Raw genomic sequence first — 23,682 nt, forward strand, 5'->3', positions numbered from 1 at the left:
CCGCCCCGCCGCCTCCCGCGCCGGCGCGCGCCCCCCCCCCCCGCTGAGCCGGAGGGGGTAGGGGGAGCGGAAGGGGGCGTGTCCTCGAGGGCGGGTTGGAGGAGGGGTTGAGCTGGCGGGGCGGAGCCGAGCGGACGGCGAGGGGCGGGGCAGAGAGGAGAGGGCGGGACGGAATAGGCAGAGGAGGGAAGGGAAGGAGGGGCGGGGCCGAAGGGGCGGGGCGGAGCACTGCGCACGCGAAGAGGAAGCTGCGGGCCGGCTCTCGCTTGCCTCAATTGGCCTTGGGTATCCGGGCGGGGGCGTGGCCACGATGAGGACCGCCTCCGGAAGTCGGCCTGCGGAGCTGACCAGGGTGGGACAACTGAGGCCTGTGGACTAAGTGGTCCAGACTCTTCGGGGGATGATGCGTGCAATGACTCAGAAATAAAAGAATTCCTCTTGCTAGACTTTGCAGAAATTCAGTTCGTTTACTCATTCATTTATGAACCATTTGTTGAGCTTCTACTGAATACTAAGCGTTCAGTATACAAAAGTGAGCAAAGATTAGACCCATCCTTGGGGATTTGATTGAGGTTCCTGAGATTATTGCATGCACTTAAAAATTAGTTTGCTAGCCGGGCGCTGGTGGCTCACGCCTGTCATCCTAGCTACTCAGGAGGCTGAAATCTGAGGATCGCGGTTCAAAGCCAGCCCGGGCAGGAGAGACCGTGAGACTCCTATCTCCAATAAACCACCAGAAAACCGGAAGTGGCGCTGTAGCTCAAGTGGTAGAGCGCTTGCCTTGAGCTGAAGAGCTGAGGGACAGCACCCAGGCCCAGAGTTCAAGCCCCACGACTGACAAAAAAAAAAAAAAAAAATTAGTTTGCTAGCCGGGTGCCGGTGACTCAGGCTTGTCATCCTAGCTACTCAGGAGGCTGAGATCTGAGGATCGCAGTTCAAAACCAGCCCGGAAAGGAAAGTCCATGAGACTCTTACCTCCAATGAACCACCAGAAAACCAGAAGTGGCACTGTGGCTCAAGTGGTAGAACACTAGTCTTGAGCTGAAGAGCTCAGGGACAGTGCCCAGGACCAGAGTTCAAGCCCCACGACTGACAAAAACAAACAGAAAACACCAGAAGAAGTGGTGCTGTGGCTCAAGTAGTAAAACACTAGCTGTGAGCACAAAGAGGCTCAGGGACCAGAGCCCAGGCCCTGAGTTCAAGCCCCACAACCAACCAAAAAACAATTGGTTTGCTTGTGGAGGAGGCTAGTTTTGTAGTAGGGTGCTTACCTAGTATGCTCCAGGCCTAGGATTTAAAGCTTTCCTTCTAAGTGTCTAGAAACTGGAATTTTGAACCCCAGGCCCAAACTCCAGGACTTCCACTTGCCCTTGTCAGCCAAGTAAAGACTCAGGTGAAGAGCAGGGAAAGGAGATTTTATATCACAGCATGAGCATGCCATGAAGACAGCACTTTAGTTCCTCTTTATCTGTATTTTAGGCTACAGACATGAGCTTCAGGTATTATAGACAAAGAATTGGGGGGCTGGGGGAGGCAGGGGAAGGGATGATTTATGATGATTAAACAGTCGTGGCCAAAGTATGGCATGGTTGGTTATTATCTTAGTATTTGTTTGGGGAGAATTCTGGAGAATTGCTAGCACTGTCAGCACTCCTTAGCATCAATAAGACATAGATGCCTGGTGGGTGGTCTGTCCTTAAGGGTGATTTTGACTGGCCCTCATAAAGATAATCTGTCCTTCCCAGATTCCAAGTTGATTGCCAATTGAGTGCAGAGAGAATAGTTTACTGTAGCTACACTTATGAAATGGAGGCAGAGATGTCAAGCTTTTCTCTTGCTTTGAGTTAATTCCAAGGCCCAGCAAAAGCAGCTTTTAAAGGAGATTCTGGAAAAGTTGTTATTTCTGTCACCCCTTGAGGCAGGCAACAAGTAATTGTTACCTGGGGGTCGGGGGTGGGGGTCCTTTCTGAACTAACTTCCAGTTCCTTTCCTTATTGGCAATTCCTTCCATCCTTTCTTCTTCTTCCTTTTTTTTTTTTTTGTCTGTCAAAGGGCCTGAACTCTGGGCCTGGCACTGTCCCTCAGCTCTTCAGCTCTACTACTTGAGCCACAGCACCACTTCCTGCTTTTTCTGCTTATGTGGTGCTCAGGAATCTAACCCAAGGCCTCAAGCATGCAAGGTAAGCACTCTACCACTGAGCCACCTTCCCAGGCCCCCATCGTCAGTGCTGTCCTTCCTGGATTCCAAGGTGTCAGCCAGGTGAATAGCTTATAGAAAGACACAAAAACAGAGCCAGGAACTGGTGGCTCACTCCTGTAATCTTAGCCACGCTCAAGACTGAGATCTGAGGATCACGGTTCAAAGCCAGCCCAGGAAGAAAAGTTAATGAGACTCAATTAACCACTAAAAAGCTGGAAGTGGAGCTATGATTCAAGTGATAAAGTTCCAACCTTCAGCATAAAAAAAGCTAAGGAATAGCTCCTAGGCCCTGAGTTCAGGACCCACTCCAGCACAGAAAGAAAAGAAGGAAGGAAGGAAGGAAGGAAGGAAGGAAGGAAGGAAGGAAGGAAGGAAGGAAGGAAGGAAGGAAGGAAGGAAGGGAAAGGAGGGAGGGAGGGAGGGAACGGGGAAGGGGAAGGAGGAGAAAGCAATGAGCCACACATCCTCCCAGCCCAAATAGCTGCCTCCTTAAGTCCCTCCTTGACCTCATCTGTCCAGTGTTGCAGGATAGCTGGCCTGTCTTCCACTCAGGGGCTGCTTGGTGACACCCCCCCCCCCCCCCCCCCCCCCCCCGCTGCAGGCCAGGCTCACAAGCAGCCCAGGGATCTGCCCTCCCCTCTGCCAGCAGGATGAAGACAGAAAGAAGATCGTCTCCAGCTGGCCAGAGAGACAGACTTCCTTGTGCCCTGAGAGAAAGCCCTCCCTCCCTCCCTTCCTCCTCCCCCCCCCCCCCCACCGCAAAGCCTGTCCCCAGGGACTTGGGATCAGCCAGAAAAGTCAGGCAACTTTTCAGTGACTTGGAGCAAGGGGAGAAGAGGTCTCCAGGCTGGTCGCGCTAAGTCCAGTTTCCAGGCCAGCCCAGGGCTGGTCAGCCCCACCCCTTGCTACCCTAGGGTCCACAATTTAGACTTTGACCCCAGTGTGCTGTTCTGCTGGCTGTCAGACAGAAGGATTGAAGTCAGAAGGCTTCCCCCCACACCCTACCTTGATAAAAAGGAGTTTTCCTGCAGGAAACAGGACCCTGCACCCCAGAAGCTGCCACGTTCCTCCACAGGTCGGCTACGTGGGGTGAGTGACACAAGTACACTTTTGAGGGGGAGAGGAGGAGGGTAGAAGGACACAGGATCGTCCCAGTGTCAACAGACCAGGCTCAGCATTAGATACAGAGAAGACAAACCTGGCTTTGGGCAACCGTCTCCCCAGAGAGGTAAAGCTCTAGCCCTGGAGTCAGGTGGGGGTTTGCAGGTAAGTAACTTCTTATCTCCAACCCTCCTTTTCTTACCTGAGACATGGGATCGTGACTCAACTCTGTCTGTCTGTCTGTCTATTGTGTTGGTCCTAAGGCTTGAATTTGGGCCCTGGGTGAATGCTTTGTCCCTGAAACTTTTTTTTTCTCTCTCAAGGCTGATACCTGCCCACTGAAGTCGCAGCTTGATTTCTGGCACTTTGGGGGGGAGGGGGGAGGCAGGCAGGTGATTCCTAGGAAATAAGAGTGCCCCAGACTTTCCAGCCCTTTCCAGCTCTCAGCCTCTTGAATAGTTAGGATGACAGGTATAAGCCCAGCAGACTTTTTGGTTTCCTTAGAAGTCTTTCACATTCTTTGCTGGGAACACAGAGCAGCTAAAGACAGAAGCTGCCTCCGAGGCTGGTTTTCCGGAGACAAGAAGGACATAGACAAACTCAGACAAGACCGAAAGACAAGGAAGAAGAGAGGAAGGCAGGCAGGCAGGAAGGAAAGAAGGAAGGAAGGAGTGAATGAAGGGAGGGAGAGAGAGAGACAAAGAAAGAAAGAAAGAAGGAAAGAAGGAAAGAAAGAAAAGAGAATTCCAGTTCAGCTTACTGCCAGCTGCCTAAATATTTCTAGTGTGCAGTATGCAAAGCTGGAGAGGAACTGGGTCAGCCCTGAGCACCATCGGCCTAGCTGTGTCACCTGGGGTGACTGGCTTTCCCTCTCTGAATCTCAATCTTGGGCACCTAGACTGTAATAATTATTCTGAGCTCCTTGAGTGGTGGAGAGAGCCGGGGTGAAGGGTTGTGTCTATCCAGAATCTTCATATGACAGAAACAAAAGGCATTGGTTTCCTTGCTCCACTGAGCTTGCAAGATATTATAATCTCTCTCTCACACACACACACATGCAACACACACAGTGACACACGTAAGAACCTCAGCTGCTTCACCTCCCTGCATACACACTTTATATTTGCTTGGTTGCAGTTATTGGTATAAAATGGATACAAAACCAGTACCAGTGGCTTGTGCCTCTAATCATAGCCACTTAGAGGACTGAGATGTGAAGTTCAAGGTTTGAAGCCAGCTTAGGCAGGAAAATCCAGGAGACTCTTATCTCCAGTTAACCATTTAAAAGCTGGAATAAAGCCGGGTGCCAGTGGCTCACACGCAGCTCAGGAGCCAGAGATCTGAGGATAACAGTTCAAAGCCAGCCCAGGCAAGAAAGTCTGTGAGACTCTTATCTCCAATAAGCCACCAGAAAAACCAGAAGTGGCACTGTAGCACTAGCCTTGAGCTGAAGAGCTGAGGGACAGTGCCCAGACCCAGAGTTTAAACCCCACGACTAACAAAAAAAAGCTGGAATGTGGAGTCGTGGTTCAAGTGGTAGAGCACCAGCCTTGAGGGAACAATGCTATGGCCCTGAGTTCAAGCCCCAATACAGGCGTGTGCACACACACACACACACACACACACACACACACACACACACACAAATGAGGACAAATGAAAACATTAACCACAGCAACAAGGAAATAGTTGACTCAGAAGCCAAACTCGCTGCATGTGGGTGCAGAAGTTCATTGCTCACTTGCATGAGTGATTTACCTGAGGCTGGCTGGCTCTGCCAGGTCCTACAAAAGGGCTCCCAATTCTATTCAGAATCTCATTTTCCTATGTGAAGTTGCTACAGAAAGTATGGAACATGTTTCATTTCCTATGTGCCTGTATTTCTCTCCATGTAATTGACTGAAAGCTGTGATTTTTTTTTCTTTTTCTTTTTTGCAATTCTATTCTCACCTATATACTCAAAATTCCTCTAAATGGTACCTTTGGGGTTTGGGAAAATGCAAATGTGAAACATGGTGCATTCATCTTTTTTTTTTTTTGTCGGTTGTGGGGCTTGAACTTGAGGCCTGGGCGCTGTCCCTTAGTTCTTCAGCTCAAGGCAAACCCTCTACCACTTGAGCCACAGCACCACTTCTGTTTTTCTGGTGGTTCATTGGCAATAAGAGTCTCATGGACTTTCCTGCCCAGGCTGGCTTAGAAGCATGAACTTCAGCTCTCAGCCTCCTGAGTAGCTGGGATTACAGGCATGAGCTACTGGTGCCTGGCTATTTTTAATTTTTTTTTTTTTAATTTTTTTTTGGGTCTGGTCATGGGGCCTAAACTCTGGGCCTGGGCGCTGTCCCTCAGCTCTTCAGCTCAAGGCTAGTGCTCTACCATTAGAGCCACAGCGCCACTTCCGGCTATTTTCTTTTTGCTTATGTGGTGCTGAGGAATCGAACCCAGGGCCTCAGGCATACAAGGCAAGTACTCTACCACTGAGCCAACTTCCCAGCCCTATTTTTAATTATTTTAGGATTGTTTTCTTTTAGTTGTTCTGTTGTCTGGACTCAGGGCCTCATGCTTGCTAAGCAAGTGCTCCACTTCTGACCCATGTCCTAGCTTCTTTTGGCACTGGTTACTTTTTATTTTAATCCTCCTAAGAACTCCATTTGTGCAACCAGGCCTTGCTTAACACTAATATAGGCCTGGGGACGGGGCAAAGAACAAGATCAAATTCCTGCAGGCTGATATGCTGGGAGTGAGGAGGGGTGGAGGCCCTAAGGGGCAGGCTTTGCTACCCTGGAAAGATCTATCAAAGAGGAAGCCAGGGCTCAGTTAGGATAAACCAACTTATCCTAGCTCATTGAGGTCTCTCCATCTTTTGTCACTGAAAATTATGATCCTGAGAACACCCTTAATCCAGAGCAAACTGGAGAGATTGGAGACCCATCACCCAGTCAATTAGAGGGACTTAACTAGTGTGTGCCAGAGTTAGGCTGGGAGGTCCTGTCCAGTTGTTACTGTCAGCGCCTCACCCACCCCCATTTCTAGCTTTTTTTTTTGGTCCGGTCGTGGGGCCTGAACCCAGGGCCTGGGCACTGTCCCTCAGCTCTTCAGCTCAAGGCTAGCGCTCTATCACTTGAGCCACAGCGCCACTTCCGGCTTTTTTCTTTTTGCTTATGTGGTGCTGAGGAATCAAACCCAGGGCCTCATGCATGCAAGGCAAGTGCTCTACCACTGAGCCACCTTCCCAGCCCCATTTCTAGCATTTTTATCATGGGGATTTTTTTTTTTTTTTGGTCAGTCATGGGGCTTGAACTCTGGGCCTGGGTGCTGTCCCTCAGCTCTTCAGCTCAAGGCAAGTGCTGTATGACTTGGGCCACAGTACCACTTCTGGTTTTCTGAGTGGTTCATTGGAGATAAGAGTTTCCTGGATTTTCCCGCCTGGGCTGGCTTTGAACTGCAATCCTCAGATCTCAGCCTTCTGAGTAGCTAGGATTACAGGCGTGAGCCACCAGCACCTGGCTCATAGGAATTTCTGAAAATACAGGAGAGTCCTTTAGTTACTATTGATATAAAAGAATGACCAGCTCTCCAGAAATGATGCAGTCAGGAAGCGCAGAGAGTGAAAGAATCTGGCAAAGATCACACAGTAATCCAGAAGTCCCACTAGCTCTGACTTGTCTTCTCCTTCTTCCTTGAGACTGTTTTCCCACTGAGAGTTTTCAAGATGCTGGGAGACAGAGGAAGACCTACTGTGTGCAGAGGACCTACTGTGTGCCAGGCACTGAATTGGGAACCTTTGTAGAATACACACACACACACACACACTAGTGTGCACACTAAGATTGAATGTAGGGCTTCAATTATGCTAGACCTTATAACTGAACTACCTCTTCAGCCCAGAACTCATCATTTCCTCTCGGGATAACCTGGGAAATTGTGGTTACTACTGTCTTACAGATGAGGGGGTTGGGGGGTCACATGTCCTGAGACAAAGTGCAGGAGAAAAGGGAAGGGAGGAGACAAGGGGGTCCTTGGCTGTGTCTCCTCCCCCAACCCCTCAGCATCCAAGTCTAGGCTTCAAGCTGGAAGGAGAACAGTCTAGAAGAACGATACCTTTCTGTTTGTTGATTCGATGTCCAACTTGGCTTCTGAAACCCCAGCCGAGTCCAGCTCTCTCGGGCTGGAGCCATTTTCCCCCTTTGCAAAACTAGGCCGTGTTGAGAATGTCCTGCTGTTCAGGACCACAGAGGCCCGAGTTGCCAGGAGCCAGGTCTATGGAGGGCAGAAGAAAAAGGAGGAAAAGTTAAATCTGGCCCTTCCGGGCACACACAGTCCTCTTGTCCTGCCTTAGCAGGAGCCAGCAGAGAAGTTCAAGGTCAAAAGCTGCTGGCCTTATAATAAACTTCTGAGGGCCCAGCCGGCCGAAGGCAGGCCAAGTTCTGTGCTGGAAGACCCAGTGCTAAGCTGCTCTCCGCATCAGCTAGTGCCAGTTTAGCACCCAGTAGGGGTACAGTCAGTGCAGCTTGGAACTCAATCCTCCCAGCGGCGCCCCTACTTGGCTGTGTGGACTCAGGTAAGTCACTCCACCTCTCTGAGCCTCAGTTTCCTTAATCTGTGTAATGGGATTCAACACAGCAGCCCCTACCTCAGAATACTGGAAGACTGAGATCAAACGATGCATGTGAGACACAGCCCTGGAACTGGTGCACAGTAGTTATGCACAAAAGTCAGCGAGCGAGTTGCTTCACCTCCTCTTGATTTGACATCATGTGAAGTAGCCTGCCCATCCTCTGAGCTCCCCATTGCAAGAAATTGAAGTTCATGAAGTTTTTGCCCAAGGTTAACGACTAGTGGGTGGCCGAGCTGAGATCTAAGATTCGAAGCCAGAACACATTGTTCTAACCACAGATGACCCAGTGTACAGGTGACCGGGGGTTCTGCCAAACCATTTATGTCCCCAGCCTAAGGTTTGGGAGCATCCAGAAAGTTCTCCAGCAAAAGCTGTTACTTGTCACTGTGTGACTTTGGCCAAGCGCTTTGTTTCTCTGTGCCTCTATCTGCTAAGTGGGAAAATAGTTGGGTCTTGATGACCACATATAAAAAGTGTTGGGGCTGAGCACTAGCTCATGCCTGTAAGCCTAGCTACTCAGGAGGCTGAGATCTGAGGACTGGGGTTTGAAGCCAGATGGGCAGAAAAGTCTGTGTGACTCATCTCTAATAAACCACTCAGAAAAAACCAAAAGTGGTGCTGTGGTTCAAGGGGTAGAGCACTAGCCTTGAATCAAAGCAGCTCAGGGACAGTGGCTAGGCCCTGGGTTCAAGCCCCAGGACTGGCAAAAAAATACATATATATATATATATGTACACAGACAGACAGATAGACAGACATAAAGGGCTTGGCAGTGCTTGGTACTCTCAGCAATCAGGAGATGTTATTGATGACCAGGACAATGAAGGAACCCATAGAGAGAATAAAACACTACAATCTCCCCTTCCTTCTTGCAGACCGGTCCGATGCGTGTGGTGGTGATCGGAGCGGGGGTCATCGGGCTCTCCACCGCCCTGTGCATTCATGAGCGCTACCACTCCGTCCTGCAGCCGCTGGACATCAAGGTCTACGCCGACCGCTTCACCCCACTCACCACCACCGATGTAGCTGCTGGCCTCTGGCAGCCCTATCTCTCTACCCCCAGTAACCCCCAGGAGATGTGAGTGAGGGTCCCGAGGGCAGACTGGGCACCCGCAAGGTGAAGGCTGCAGAGGGGACCCTCCCGTTAAGCTGTGCATCACCAAGAACATGTCCTTTGTGGAAGCTCTGATCTGACATAGGAAGAAAATTCTAAGCTGGGTGCAGTGGTTCATGCCTGTCATCCCAGCTACTCGGGAGGTAGACACTGAGAGGAAGGCAGTTTGAGGCCAGCCTAGTTAAAGAGTTAACAAGACTCTATCTCAATCAATAAGCCAAGTGTGGTGGCATGCGCATAACTAGGATCTCAGCTAGATGGAGGCTGTAGATAGGAGAATCTAGGACTGAGGCTGACCCTGGGTAAAAATACATACCTAAAAATAGAGAAAGTATAGATAGGAGCAGGTGGCTCATGCCTGTAATCCTAGCTCCCCTCGAGGCTGACATTTGATGTTTGTTTGAAGTCACCCATACAGGAAAGACTGTGAGAACGTTTATCTTCGTTGAACCACCCAAAAACCAGAAGTGGAGCTGTGGCTGAAGCAGTAGAGTGCTAGCAAGCAAAAAACAAACAAACATGGACTGTACCCAGGCCCTGAGTTTAAGCCCCAGGAGGGCACATAATAATAACAACAACACAATAATAATAGTAAATAACAATAAGAACAAAAAAAAAAAAAAGCTGTTGTAATCCTAGCTACTCAGGAGGCTGAAATCTGAGGATCGTGGTTCAAAGCCAGCCTGGGCAGGAAAGTCCATGAGACTCTTATCTCCAATAAACCACTAGAAAACGGGAAGTGGTGCTGTGGCTCAAGCGGTAGAGCGCTCGCCTTGAGCTGAAGAGCTGAGGGACAGCGCCCAGGCCCAGAGTTCAAGCCCCACACTCGACAAAAAAAAAAAAAAAGGCTGCCAATGTGTCTCAAGTGGTAGAGCACTTGCCCAGCAATCTTGAAGCCCTGAGTTCAGACCCAAGCACTGCCAAAAAGCAAAAAAGGAAAAGAGAAGAAAGAGAGGAAGGAGGAGGCGGAGGAAGAGAAAGAGCAAGAGGAAGAAGAGAAGGAAGAGGAAGAGGAGGCTGAAGGAGTGAAGAAGGAAAAGGAAGAGTAGAAAGAGGAAGAAAAAGAGGAGGAGAAGGAAGACACAACTAATGAACCAGAAGTGGATTACAGTCCCCGCCATGAAAGATGTTGAGGCTGGAGGATACCTGACCGAGTAGTTCGGGGCTAGGCTGAGCTATGTAGCAAGACCCTGTCTCTAAGAGCAAAACAAGAAACAGGGAATGGTACTGACTACACCCTCTGCTATGTCAGAGACATGGGGGAACAGAGGGGGCTTTGTCCACCTCGCCCCCTGCACTGGGTGGCCCCTTGGCATCAATGAATCCAGAAAACTAAGCAGGTGACGTGGAAGATGCAAAGGTCATTATGTCAGCTTAGAAACTGCCAGGTGCCTTCACAGCTGAACCTTCCAGAGAATAATATCTCAACCAAACCAAGTGCTCTACCACTTGAGCCACAGCTCCACTTCCATTTTTCTGGTTGTTCATTGGAGATAAGAGTTTCATGAACCTTCCAGCTCGGGCTGGCTTTGAACTGCGATCCTCAGATCTCAGCCTCCTGGGTAGCTAGGATGACAGGCATGAGCCGCCGGTGCCTGGCCCCCTGGGTAATCTCATATCACACAGTCCCACCTCTGTGCGGGCCAGCGAGTAGAAGAAATGTAGTTGAGCTTCTGTGCCCAGGATGTAGAGGTCAAACATCTGAAAGAAGCAAGCCAGAGTGGGCCGCACTGTGAGCGGTGGAGGGATCCCAGAGCCAGGCTGCCTGGGAAGACAGCGTAGAGCCTACAGTGAGGCCTAGGGGCCGCTGAGACCCAGCAGGAGATGCATCCCAAAGGCTCCCAGCTCTGTACCTCCTCTCCCCTCTGCTGCTGTCCAGCCCGGGAATGGGGAGGATGGGGGAGTGTCGGGTGGGGGGGGGGAGGAGAGGAGAAGAAGGGACATTACAGGAGTCACATGGGGATGCCTGTGTCCCATGGCAAGCTGAGATCCTGTGGGCCCTTCACTTCTAGGGAGTGGAACCGGCAGACCTTTGACTATCTCCTGAGCCATATGCATTCTCCCAACGCTGAGCAAATGGGCCTGGCCCTGGTCTCAGGCTACAACCTCTTCCGCGAAGCCGTTCCGGTGGGTACTTGACCTCGAGAAGTCACAGCCAAGGAAGAACAAGGGCCCAGAAACACCTGAAATCACCTAAGCTCCAGACTCTAGGGCTGAAATTAGCTTAACTTTATTTGAGTTTAGTCTTATTTATTTCTTTGGGTGGGGGTCAAGAGGAGAAACAAAGCCTTCTATGTAGTCCAGGCTAGTTTGGGACGCCGGGGGCTCGTGATTCTCCTGCCTCAGCTTCTGGAGTATTGCAACTATAGGTTTGTGTCACCACAGGTCGCGCTAGGATCACTTAGCTAGTTTAGTGTATCTGGCTTTCTTTGCATTTAATTCTTTGGTGCCAGGATTGAACCCACAGCCTTTCATCATGCTAGGCAAGTGCTCTACCAACTTGAACTATGTTCCTAACCCATCACTTTAAATTCTGCTTGTGCTTTAAAAAAAAAAATTGTTGGGGCAGGGAAGGTGGCTCAGTGGTAGAGCGCTTGCCTTGCATGCATGAGGCCCTGGGTTCGATTCCTCAGCACCCATAAGCAGAAAAAGCCAGAAGTGGCGCTGTGGCTCAAGTGGTAGAGCACTAGCCCATGAGCTGAAGAGCTAATGGACAGCGCCCAGGCTCAGAGTTCAAGCCCTACAACCAACAACAACAACAACAACAAAAATTGTTTTTCCAGCTAGGGACATAGTTAAGTGACATCATGCTATCCTAACAGGTTCAAGGCCCTGTATTCAAGCCCAGGTACTGCAAAACAAAACAAAACAAAAACAAACGATAAGTAAATGCAGACACAATGGCAAAGCGCCCTCTCTTGAAAACATATACATATTTTTGTTATATGTATATTTCATTGTGATATGTACTGCATACACACAGATTTTGCTTGTTTGCTTGTTTCTAATGTTATTATAATTTGGCAGATACCAACAAGCTTGTTGGATGTGGGTAGAGGACATGAGACTTTGGTTGGTGCAGGCAAAACACTTACATGCCCCGCAGTAGTGGCTTTTATTATTGAACCCCCAAATACCAAGTGTCCCAGGAAATCCCAGGGCTCTTCTTCAAGATAGACTCAAAAAGCCTGGCACTGGTTGTTCATGCCTGTAAACCTACTACTCAGGAAACTGAGATCTGAGGATCACAGTTGGAAACCAGCCTGGGCAGGAAAGTCTGTGAGACTCTTATCTCCAATGAGCCACCAAAAAGCCAGAAGTGGAGCTGTGGCTCCAGTGGTAGAATACTCACTAGATTTTTTTTGGGGGGGGTCCGGGCATGGGGCCTGAACTCTGGGCCTGGGCGCTGTCCCTCAGCTCTTCAGCTCAAGGCTAGCGCTCTACCACTTGAGCCACAGCGCCACTTCCGGCTTTTTTCTTTTTGCTTATGTGGTGCTGAGGAATCGAACCCAGGGCCTCAGGCATGCAAGGCAAGTGCTCTACCACTGAGCCACCTTCCCAGCCCTACTTACTAGATTTATTTTGGGGGGGTGGAAGGCTCAGAGACAGTGCCCAGGCCCTGAGTTCAAGCTCCAGGACTGGCACCAATAAAATAAAACAAAATAAGAAATAAAGATAAGGCCAGAAGTAGAGGTGTGGCTCAAGTGGTAGAGCACTAGCCTGGAGAAGCAGCACCCAGGCCCTAAGTTCAAGCCTTAGTACTTGCACAGAGAGAGGGGGAAAGACAGAGACAGAGACAGACAGACAGACAGACAGACAGACAGAACACCAAAAACCTGTGCCAGATGCAGCTATGGCTACTTTATACTGGTAACTCCCTTCATTGTGGCAGCAGCCAGCAAGTCCACGTCGCCCTTCCCCCAACCTTGCAGATGAGGAAACAGAGGCTCAGAGCACTGCGGCAACTTACCCAAAGCCACAAAGCTCATCAGATGCAGAGCTGGGGTGTGGTCCCAGACAGCCTGTGATTTAGGGTGTCCAGCATGTCCCCGGCCTTTGAGGTTACTTACACTCAGGCTATTGAGGAGGATGGCATGGTGTAATAACAAGCATGCACCGCAGGCCAGATCTCACAGTTTCTCAGCTTTGAGCACTGGGCTTAGAGCCTCGTCCGCATTATTGGTTCCGTCCCATGGACCCAAGAATGGTTATTCATTGACTGCACAATACAAAGAAGACAGCGGAGGCTCAGAGGCTGCAAGGCAGTCAGGGGCGAGGCTGGGGTCTCCTCCCGGGTGAGCAGAGCCCATGTGCCCCAATGCCTCCTGCACCACCCTTTTGGGGAGCCTCATGTGGTCCCCATTTCTCTCCTATTTCTTACCTTGACTCGACCACTTAGTCCTCTGACTCTTAGAGTCACCTGGGCTCTAAACAGTGTGGGTTCAAATCTCTGCTGCACCATTTATGAGCTGTGTGACCTTGGGCAAGGTACTTAACCTCTCTCTAAGCCTCACTTTTTCTACTGGGGAAAAGTATGACATTCACCCCCAATGGCTTTGCTGCGAAGATGAAGGGAATCCATGTAAGTAACTGCCTGGAACAGTAGGTATCTTAGGCAGGGCAAGCATTATATAAGCTTTTTATCATCATCATCATCATCATCATCGAGAGCTAGTGAAGGATGCTCTTCTCTCCTTCCTCTTCAGGACCCTCCCTGGAAAGACATAGTTCTGGGATTTCGGAAGCTCACCCCTAGAGAGCTGGAGTTGTTCCCTGATTACAGGTAAGGTTATTGTCATACACAAAGGGGCGGGGGCACCCGATCCAGGCAGAACTATCTAGAAAACAGCAGAGGATGGAGGCACCAAACTCCCATTTCATCTAGTGCCCCTGGCCCGGGTCTCCTGGCGCCCTGTCCAGCTCCTCACAGAGGCCCCACCCACAGGGGGCTTTGGGCTGACATGGAGTCACACAGTGCAAGCCCAGAAGCTCTGTGTATCAGTCAGATTTGCATAACTGTAATAAAACACCCAACACAAGCTGCTTATAGGTTTAAAAATAGGTTTATTTTATCCTATGGTTCTTGAGGTTCAAATCCAAAGTCACGAGTTAGGCCCTCTGGGGAAGGGGCAGGGGGCTTATCATGACAGGACTGTGTCCCAGATCAATTCATATCGCAAGTCAGGAAGCAGAGACTGAGGATGGGTGTGTATGTGGGTCCCACAATCCCTTTCCAGAAAGCTCCCTGATTACCTAAGGACTTCCCCCCCACACACTCCCCCACCCAGGTCCCAGTTCTTAGGAGATCAAATGACTTCCCAGGTCACCTCCTGAGACTCCAGCCCAGCCTTTGTGAACCTTCCTCCTCTTCCCTCCGCAGCCTGAAGTCCTCTCCTCCCCCTACCCCATGCCTGATCCCCCTTCTACCAGGCACATCCAATATCCATTCACACCCACTGCCTGTGCAGGCTTCCTCTGGTAGAAGCATTCTCCTTGTGTTGAACTGAAGATCGCTCCTTGTCCCCTCACCCTCCATCTCCACCCCTTGAACGTCAGCTGGTGGTTCTGGCCCCAGCCTTTGGCGACCCACCTCCATCTCTTCCAATATGGCTGGTGCTGACCTTTATTGCTTGCTACCTTTTGCCTGTTGTGACTCTAGCTACGGCTGGTTCCACACAAGCCTGATTCTGGAGGGGCAATTCTATCTGCAGTGGCTGACCGAAAGGTAAGGCTTTAAGAAGGGGCCATTCTCTGGGAAAGAGTGGTTGTGGGATTTTTCTGTGTTAACTGGTTTTCCCCAAGCTTATGGAGGAAAACCCTGAGGCCAGGGATGGGTGCTGTCCTTGGTCCTGACAGCTACTCTGAGTGGAAGCCATTGTTCTGTACCTTGCTGGGTATCAGAATAACCCGGACAGCTTTTCATACATGATATTTATTGGCAACTTCATCCAAAAACCTCATTCTTGTGGAATAGCTTAAAATAGATTCTCTTAAACCTTCCAGATATCTTTACATCATCTGCAAATAATAAGGTACCTTGTGTGTGTGTGTGTGTGTGAGAGTGAGTGCATGAACTTAGGGCCTGTCCTTTAGCGTTTTCCTTCAAGGCTAGCATTCTACCACTACCACTTGAGCCACATCTCCACTTTCACCATTTTTCTGGTTCATTGGAGGTAAGAGTCTCACAGACTTTTCTGCCTCAGGCTGGCTTCAAACAGTGGATCCTCAGATCTCTGCCTCCTGAGTAGCTAAAATGGCAGGCATGAGCCTCTGGCATCCAGCCAGCTGTCATCTAAAACTTTTGGATGTAGCAGTGGGTGTCCTGAGCCCAGCTTCTAATTTTGGCATGGGCTCAACCTTGTCCTTTTCTCCTGTCCCAAATCTCATCTCATCTTTGACATTGTAAAACCATGCAGTGACAGTAGAACTGGAGGAAAAGAAGAAGCGTGGGTCTGAGTCCCAGTCTCTCACTGAGACTCACCGATGACCTTCAGTCCCTCCTAAAAGGCTTGGCCCATCTCAGAAGGCTGTTTCCCAAGGAGGGGGACAACTTTTGTAGACCACTAGTCCAGCTAGGAGCTCATGAATGGATCTGACTTCATAGTCATCTTCTCAAGGAGTGTCCTGTGAGACTAGTGTCCCCAGAGATGTCCCCTATGCCACCACTCAGTTGGAGGGGCAGAGAAACCATTAAAAAAATGTGTCTGATGTCTCCAGGTTAAAAGAGAGGGGAGTGCAATTCTTCCAGCAGAAGGTGAAGTCTTTGGAGGAGGTGAGCTGCAGGGCTGGGAGAGCATGGAAAGAGGGGAGGGTGGGAGGGATGCGAGCTCTGTCGCTGGAGGTATCTGCCTTGATGTTGGTTCCTAGAACAAAGAATGAAATCATGCTGGTCGTGGGGGCTCATTTACACCCATGACCCAGGTTAAGTTTTAGGGCTCGAGAGCTATCTGCTTCTCCCTTTAGTCTCAGCCACACTCCCCTGCCAAATGCTTCCTAATGCTTCTGATTGAGGTTTCTGTGGAGTGCGGGCACTCAGCTGGGATACTGGTCAAGGCAGCCCAACCCCACCCTCATGAATAGTGAGGAACAGCCACCATCGTCGGGCAGTGGTAGCATACCAGAGCTTGACTGTGCTGACTTCATTCAGTCCCGGTCCCAGCATTTATTAGAATGCCGATTTACACGCAGGAGGCACTGGGTATCTACAGTGATGAGTATGGGACAGTCAGGACCCTCCTGCTCTGGTCAGACCCTGGAGACTCATGGGTGACCACCACAGACCTGGTTCCCAAAGGCTGGCTCCTGGCTGTCTGGAGTCCGTTGCAGTGTAGTGTGTGTGTCCATGATTTGGAAGGGGAGCTGCTGCCCTGGGGCTGGGTTGCAGGCCTGGATGCTCCTCCTACATCCTTGCATTGACAAGCATCCAAGACACGGGGAGTCTCCAGCCAATGTCTGGGCAGCGTAGCGGGCGAGAGAAGGATGAGAAATGAGATGGTGAATGGGGTACCACCTGGCCTTTCCTTCTGACCCCTTTGAGGTTGTGAGGTTTCCACAATATGTGTTACCAAGCATCAGATCATTCCATCTGCTTCCTTCCCCCCTCCCTCCTTCCCTCCTCCCTTTCTCTCTCTCTTTCTTTCCTTCCCTCCCTCCCTCTCTCTTCTTCTCTTTTCCTCCCTCCCTCCTTCCTTTTCCCCCTCTCCCTTTTTCTCCCTCCCTCCTTCTCTCCCTCCCTCCCTCCATTCCTTTCTTCCTTCCTTTCTTCCTTTGTCCTTTCTTCTCTCTTTCTTTCTTTCTCTTTTTCTTTCTTCTCTCTCTTTTTCTTTCTTTCTTCTTTCTCTTTTTCTTTATTTCTTCTTTTTTCTTCCTTCTTTCTCTCTCTCTTTCTTTCTTTCTTTCTTTCTTTCTTTCTTTCTTTCTTTCTTTTTTCTTTCTTTCTCTTTCTCTCTTTCATTGGTTCTGTGCCAGTCCTGGGGCTTGAACTCAGAGTCTAGGTGCTATCTCTGAGCTCTATTTGCTCAAGGCAAGCATTCTACCACTTTAAACCATAGCACCTCAGGTTTCCTGGTAGTTCATTGGAGATAGACAAGAGCTCACGGACTTTCCTGCCCCGGCTGGTTTCAAACCTTGATCCTCAGATCTCAGCCTCCTGGGTAGCTAGGATTACAGATTATGATCTACCTATGCCCTCCCCCACCTCTCTTTCTCAGGGCCTCGCCAGCTAGGTGCTTTGCCACTTGAGTCACTCCCTCAGCCATTTTTTGCTTTAACAATTTTTCACATAAGGTCTTGTTTTTGTCTGGGCAGGCCTGAAACTAAGAGCCTTCCACATAGGCCTCTGGCATCGCTAGGATTGTGGATGTATACCATCACATCCAGCTTGTTGGTTGAAATGAGGTCTTGCAAACTTTTGCCTTGGTTGGCCTTGAAACGTGATCCTCCTCCCTACCTTTGCCTCCTGAGTGGCTGGGATTACAGGAGTGATGCATTGTACCTTTTATATCGAGGGTTACATAGGATTCTCATAGCAGCCTGTGACAGAGGCATTACTATCCCTACTATAAAATGATTATAAAGGGAGCAAGGGTGGGGGGGAGCTGAGCCTCGAGGAAATAAAGGAGTTATTTTTTTGCGGGGGGAGGATCAGATATTAGGTAAGTGGCAGAGTGGATATTTGGATCCTGGTCCATCTGATTTCCTCACTGGGACTTCAAGCCACTGTTGCACAGAGAGTAGACAGGAGGGAGGAAGAAGAGGCTGAGGGGGTGTGGGGATCTTCGCTGTTTCTTATCTATCTGCGGTTGCTGCCAGGTGGCAAGAGGAGGCGTGGACGTGATCATCAACTGCACCGGGGTGTGGTCTGGGACCCTGCAGCCGGATCCCCTGCTGCAGCCAGGCCGGGGGCAGATCATCAAGGTGAGTGTGGTTTCCTCTGGGACAAGCACGTGCTCCACACCTTCCGGGGTTGATTGGAGGTAGTGGTCACCGCCACCCCTTGAGATAGACACCATCACATCGCCACCGCCATCTTTCAGAGACGGTACACTGAGGCAGCGGAGTCCACACACACAGCAGCCCACATGTGATTGGGACTCGAACCCAGGAAACCTAGCTTAGGAGCCTGGATGGCCACCACTGACCCAGGCTGCCCTCACTGCAGGAGGGTGGGTGCATATGTGTAAGGGTAAGCCTATGGTGGGCACACATGTGTGTGCCTGCACATCTGCATGTGTGCGTGTGTGTGTGTGTGTGTGTGTGTGTGTGTGTGTACATGGTGTTCCCGACAGGGCTTGGTGTGTATGTGTCTGATTTCTGTGTCCCAAACCCACAGGTGGAGGCCCCATGGATGAAGCACTTCATTATCACTCATGAGCCAGGAAGCGGCATCTATAGGTCCCCGTACATCATCCCAGGGTAACACTCTGCTGCAGGGGGGACAAGACACACCTTCCTGCTCTCCCCATGCCCCACTGCCTGTTTGCCCACGCCTGGCTTCTCCCAGAGGTGTTTTTGATTGTTTATTGCTTTTACTACATCTGGGAAGGCAAACTTTGCTCCAATTGGGCGCTCTTGCTCTCTCTCTCTCTCTCTCCACCCTTCCCCCCCATCTCATCAGTCCTGGGGCTTGAACTCAGAGCCTGGGCGCTGTCCTTGAGCTCTCTTGCTCAAGGCCAGCACTCTGCCACTTTGAGCCACAGCTCCACTTCCAGTTTTCTACTGGTTCGTTGGAGATAAGAATCTCATGGACTTTTCTGCCTGGGTTGGCTTTGAACTGTGAGCCTCAGATCTCAGCCTCCTGAGAAGCTAGCATGCCAGGTATGAGCCACCAGAGCCTGGCTGTGGGCTGCCTGGTGAACATTCATTTGGATGACAGTAATGGTGTCACCAGAAGTAGTGTCAGAGGCAGCAGGGGTGGGGAATGACAGCTGATGATGACAGGCATCAGTGGGAGCACTGTCGCAAGTGGGATGATGGTGATGTAGGGGCCCGATGTGTCGTAGAATGGCAGCAGTAGAAGCTATTGCTACAGATAGGAAAGACCACGCTGAGGGTGTGTTGGTTGGCATCGAGGGTAGCAGAGGTGTTTCTTGGGTTGGGAGGCTGGGCTTGAGGAGGAGATCGTGTTGTTGACAGTGGAGTGGGGTGGATGGCTCTGCTGGTAGAGATGGGCCTTTTTGTTTGTTTTGTTTTTTGCTGGTCCTGGAGCTTGAACTCAGAGCCTGAGCACTGTCCTTGAGCCTCTTTGTACTCAAGGCTAGCACTCTACCACTTGAGCCACAGTGCCACTTTCTGGCTTTTTCTGTGTACGTGGGTGGTACTGAGGAATCGAACCCAGGGCTTCATGCACACTAGGCAAGCACTCTACCACTGAGCCACCTTCGATGGTTTGACCCGGTGGCAGAGATGACAATCTCAATGGCAGTGTTCACGGTGTGGCTGCCTTTGCCATCTCAATGGTGATGCTGACTGCGTGGTGCAGGTGGTGACAGCTAATGGTAAGGAGAGAAGGAGGAAGTGCAGTTGAGGGGGATGAGTCTGGTGCTGGCAGAGGCCAGGGCTTCATGCACACTAGGCAAGCACTCTACCACTGAGCCACCTTCGATGGTTTGACCCGGTGGCAGAGATGACAATCTCAATGGCAGTGTTCACGGTGTGGCTGCCTTTGCCATCTCAATGGTGATGCTGACTGCGTGGTGCAGGTGGTGACAGCTAATGGTAAGGAGAGAAGGAGGAAGTGCAGTTGAGGGGGATGAGTCTGGTGCTGGCAGAGGCCAGGCCCGGAAGCAGTAGTGGTTCAGTAGAGATGGAGGTGAAAACTGTCCAAGCTTCCGGAACTTTGCCCTGATCCCCTGTGTTTGCCCGTAGGATGCATTCGCTGACACTGGGTGGCATCTTCCAGCTAGGGAACTGGAGCGAGGTGAGCAGCAGCCAGGACCACGCCACCATCTGGAAGGGCTGCTGCCACCTGGAGCCCACGCTGAAGGTAGGTGGGCGGGGACATCAGTGTCCTGGACCAGGGCCCGGGCAGCGAGGTCCTGAGGATGACAGCCATGGGAAGGAACCCATTCCAGCAAGGAGCTGGGGCATCCACCAGAATTTGATCGTGTACAGGGAGATCGTTCCTCCGATGGATGAATGTAACTGGCCATGAGGAAAAAGACCTCTCCTGAAATAGCATCTCTAAAACAACTCAGTTTGAGCTGGGTTCTATGAGTCACACCTGAAATCCTCGGGACCTGGGAAGCAGAGATGGGGAAGACTGTGGTTTAAGATCAGTTCAGGCAAAGAAGTTCATAAGACTCCACCCCCCTCCCCTGTCTCAACCAATAGAAAGGCAGATGCAGGGGGAAAGGCCTGTTATTCTAAGGCATATAGGAGGACTGTAGTCCACATTGGCCTGGACAGAAAGCCCAGATCCTGTTTGAAAAAAAATAACTAAAGCAACATAGGGTGGGTACATAGCTCAAGTAGTAGTGAGCCTCCCTCCCAAGCAATGAAGTTTTGAGTTCAAATCCCAGTACTTGTCCAAAACACAAAACAAGAACAAACCAAAACATCTTAGTCTGTCTTCACAAGGAGCAGGTGCACTTATTGTGGAAGTCTGTTTTGGTGTCGGCCTGCCTCGTGGTATGGCGGGGTCAGGGGTGAGGGATGGCGGTGGTGGTTGGCGTTGATGATAATGGTCACCAAAGAGGCTGTTGATCAGACTGGCAGTGGTGATGGTGGGGGCGGGGGTAGAGGGAGGAGCCGACAGGTGGGCGGTGGTAGCGGTGGTAGCAGTGCTGGAGAGGGATGTGGTGGCTGACAAAAATGGGGATTAATAGGCAGAGGGGAGGGGAAGGTGTTGGTAACCATGGCAACGGGGTTCTGAAGGTTAACTCTGGATCACCTCATCATCGTGACAGCAGGAAAAGAACAATCCAGAACCAGAATGGCCAACTTTTTCTTTCTTTCCAGAAAGCAAGAATTGTTGGTGAATTTACTGGCTTCCGGCCGGTTCGCCCCCAGATCCGACTAGAAAGAGAATGGCTTCGCTCAGGATCAACAAGTACAGAGGTAGGTCCGGACAGGGCAACAGGGCCCACTCTTGGCTCCTGAGGTAACACTTCCTCTTCTGTGTCCAGGGCACGGAGGCTCATCTGTCCCAAGCAGATACTTCAGTGACCCGAGGCTCATGTTGTACCCACAAGGCAAGGGCCTGGGGTGCTGTCATCCATCTCCACACAGAGAACTGGGGCCCCTTATTGCTGGGCCCAGGGGCTCACCCAACATTCCCCCAAACACCAAGGAAAGCCCAGGATGCCTCAGAGAATTACTGAATCTCCCAGAGAAGTAAACCATCACTGGCTCCCAGAACCTGGCTACCGTTTGTTTTTGTCTCTCCCAGGTCATCCACAACTATGGCCACGGTGGCTACGGGCTCACAATTCACTGGGGCTGTGCCCTGGAGGTGGCTAAGCTCTTTGGGAAAGTTCTAGAAGAAAAGAAGTTGTGCAGGATGCCACCATCCAACCTCTGAGGACTTTTCCGTGACCAAGAGGACTCCGCACACCCCTCAATCTAGTAATCAACAGTGTGCCCCGATAAGCCCCCATCCCTGGCTTCCCTGCACAAAAGTGACAGCTAATTGGAGGAAATGTCAAGGCCATCATTGGAGGGAAATCCAGCCCCCCTCCACCCCCTCTGATGGTACTCCTAGGCCTCTGGGTCTGAGACTGTGGACAATTGAAGCTCTAATCCCGCAAGTTCTCAGAAGAAAGGAAAACTCAGAAAATCAAAGAAGCCAGCTGCTCAGAGGCATGAGAAAAAAAAAATGAGGTTAGCTAAGGTTAAGTAATTGGATCACAAGTCATACTAATGTATTAAAGGTTTTGGAAAGATCCACAACAAAGATACTTTTCTTTCTTTCTTTCCTTCTTTCTTTCTTACTTTCTTTTTTTCTGTGCTGGTCCTGGCCTTGAACTCAAGGCCTGTGTGCTGTCCCTGAGCTTTGGTGCTCAAGGCTAGCACTGTACCATTCAAGCCACAGCTCTACTTCTCTACTTCTGGCATTTCCGGTAGTTAATTGGAGATAAGAGTCTCATGAACTTTCCTGCCCAGGCTGGCTTTGAACTGTGATCCTCAGACCTCAGCCTCTTGAGAGCCACCAGCACCCAGCTTGAAGCCATTTCTGTGCTGTTGAGAGTACTTGATGTGAGAGGAATATAGAACCCATGCTACTCTCAACATCTTCTAACATCTTCCAAAATCTTCGCTATCATAGAAAGAAATGTCTGACATTTCCGTGAATGGAACGGGAACCTTTTTGAACAAGAGTGCTCAGAATTAGACATAAAAATCATTAGCATGAGGCTAAATGCATTCCAGAGGCCCGAGAAACCTTTGTGGGAGTTCTTATACCATTAATAATATTGATTTTTTTAAATAAAGGGCAGGTTATGTAGATAGAGATTTAAAATAAAAACAAAACTTCTTTTTCTTTGGTAGAAAACTTTACTGCCGGGGTCTGGGAAGGTGGCTCAGTGGTAGAGTGCTTGCTTCGCATGCATGAGGCCCTGGGTTCGATTCCTCAGCACCACATAAGCAGAAAAAAACTGGAAGTGGTGCTGTGGCTCAAGTGGGAGAGTGCTAGCCTTGAGCTGAAGAGCTGAGGGACAGCGTCTAGGCCCAGAGTTCAGGCCCCAGGACCGACCAAAAAGAAAGAAAGGAAAAAGAAAAAAAACTGCACTGCCCCCACACCGCCGATTTCATCCCAGCCCCTGGGATACACTCCTGCCCACCAAACCTCAGCCTGCCCAGTGGTTTAAAAGTGAAGGAGCAGGCATGATCATCTGGCACTGTCTGACCAGTTGGAAGAAAAGAAGGAAGAAGAGGAGGAGGAGGAGGAAGAGGAAGAGGCAGCAAAAGTTCTGTGTTCCCCAGGAGAGCTGAGCTGTCCAGAAATAATCAAAGCCACAACTTATGATTCAAGAAAATGCAGCTGTTAGGGCAGAAGCAGTTCTGCACAGCTGTGCCTGCCTGCCGGGGCAGAGAAACCCATAGCTCCTACTTCAGGGGCAAGAAGTGTCACAGCTGACCTAAGACTTGAGCCTGAAGTCAGGCTTCTGCACCATTGGAAGGAAATGTTGCTTGCATTTGACTCCAGGATGCAACATTGCTAGGCAACCACTCAGCTTCCTGGCTCATTGGAGAGTGTGTTATAAAAAAATGGGAACTCTCGGAGATGGCAAAGTTAGCCACAACCTGAGGTTAAAATGTCACTATGCTCAGGTAGCTCACACCTGTAATCCTAGCTACTCAGGAGGTTGAGATCTGAGGATCGTGGTTTGAATCCAGCCTGGGCAGAAAAGTCTGTGAGACATTCATCTCCAATTAACCATCAAAAACCAGAAGTGGAAGTGTGATTCAATTGGTAGAACACCAGTCTTGTGTGCCATAGCCAAGTGAGTGTGAAGGGGCCCTGGGTTTAAGCCCAGCACACACACACACACACACACACACACACACACACACACACACACGTACATCGTCACAAAGGACCAAACTTGGAGCCCTGCAGGGTCCACCATCAATGTATTTTAATAAGAGATGAGCAGTTCGCACGTTTGGCTTCCTTGCCATGTTTAGGTTGAGCAAGGGATCAGTCTCCTC

The 23,682-nt window shown here is 50.3% G+C and overlaps 1 protein-coding gene across 3 annotated transcripts; it reads left to right on the forward strand.

Annotated features, from left to right (window-relative positions):
• Positions 1–3,181: 3,181 nt before the first annotated feature.
• On the forward strand, positions 3,182–21,912 carry Dao (D-amino acid oxidase). Of its 3 annotated transcripts, none has more exons than XM_042673415.1 (11): positions 3,182–3,289; positions 8,792–8,994; positions 11,043–11,157; positions 13,737–13,813; positions 14,690–14,755; positions 15,748–15,802; positions 17,842–17,946; positions 18,362–18,444; positions 19,897–20,014; positions 20,989–21,087; positions 21,419–21,912. In XM_042673415.1, exons 2-11 carry the CDS (start codon positions 8,801–8,803, stop codon positions 21,548–21,550), a joined length of 1,044 nt encoding a protein of 347 aa, XP_042529349.1. In that variant the 5' UTR covers positions 3,182–3,289; positions 8,792–8,800; the 3' UTR covers positions 21,551–21,912. The 3 variants fall into 3 exon arrangements, with proteins under 3 accessions (XP_042529349.1, XP_042529351.1, XP_042529350.1); XM_042673416.1 differs by lacking the exon at positions 3,182–3,289 and adding an exon at positions 3,389–3,466; XM_042673417.1 differs by lacking the exon at positions 14,690–14,755.
• Positions 21,913–23,682: the final 1,770 nt, after the last annotated feature.

The sequence above is a fragment of the Dipodomys spectabilis genome, unplaced genomic scaffold, assembly GCF_019054845.1.
Source record: "Dipodomys spectabilis isolate Male_0828 unplaced genomic scaffold, ASM1905484v1 ptg000826l, whole genome shotgun sequence".
In the NCBI taxonomy this organism is placed as follows: domain Eukaryota; kingdom Metazoa; phylum Chordata; class Mammalia; order Rodentia; family Heteromyidae; genus Dipodomys; species Dipodomys spectabilis.

Coding starts and splice junctions, on each gene's coding strand:
- Dao (XM_042673415.1), top strand. CDS start 8,801: ATGCGTGTGGTGGTGATCGGAGCGGGGGTCATCGGGCTCTCCACCGCC. Junction 11,158..13,736: donor TCTTCCGCGAAGCCGTTCCG/GTGGGTACTTGA, acceptor CTTCCTCTTCAG/GACCCTCCCTGGAAAGACAT. Junction 20,015..20,988: donor ACCTGGAGCCCACGCTGAAG/GTAGGTGGGCGG, acceptor CTTTCTTTCCAG/AAAGCAAGAATTGTTGGTGA.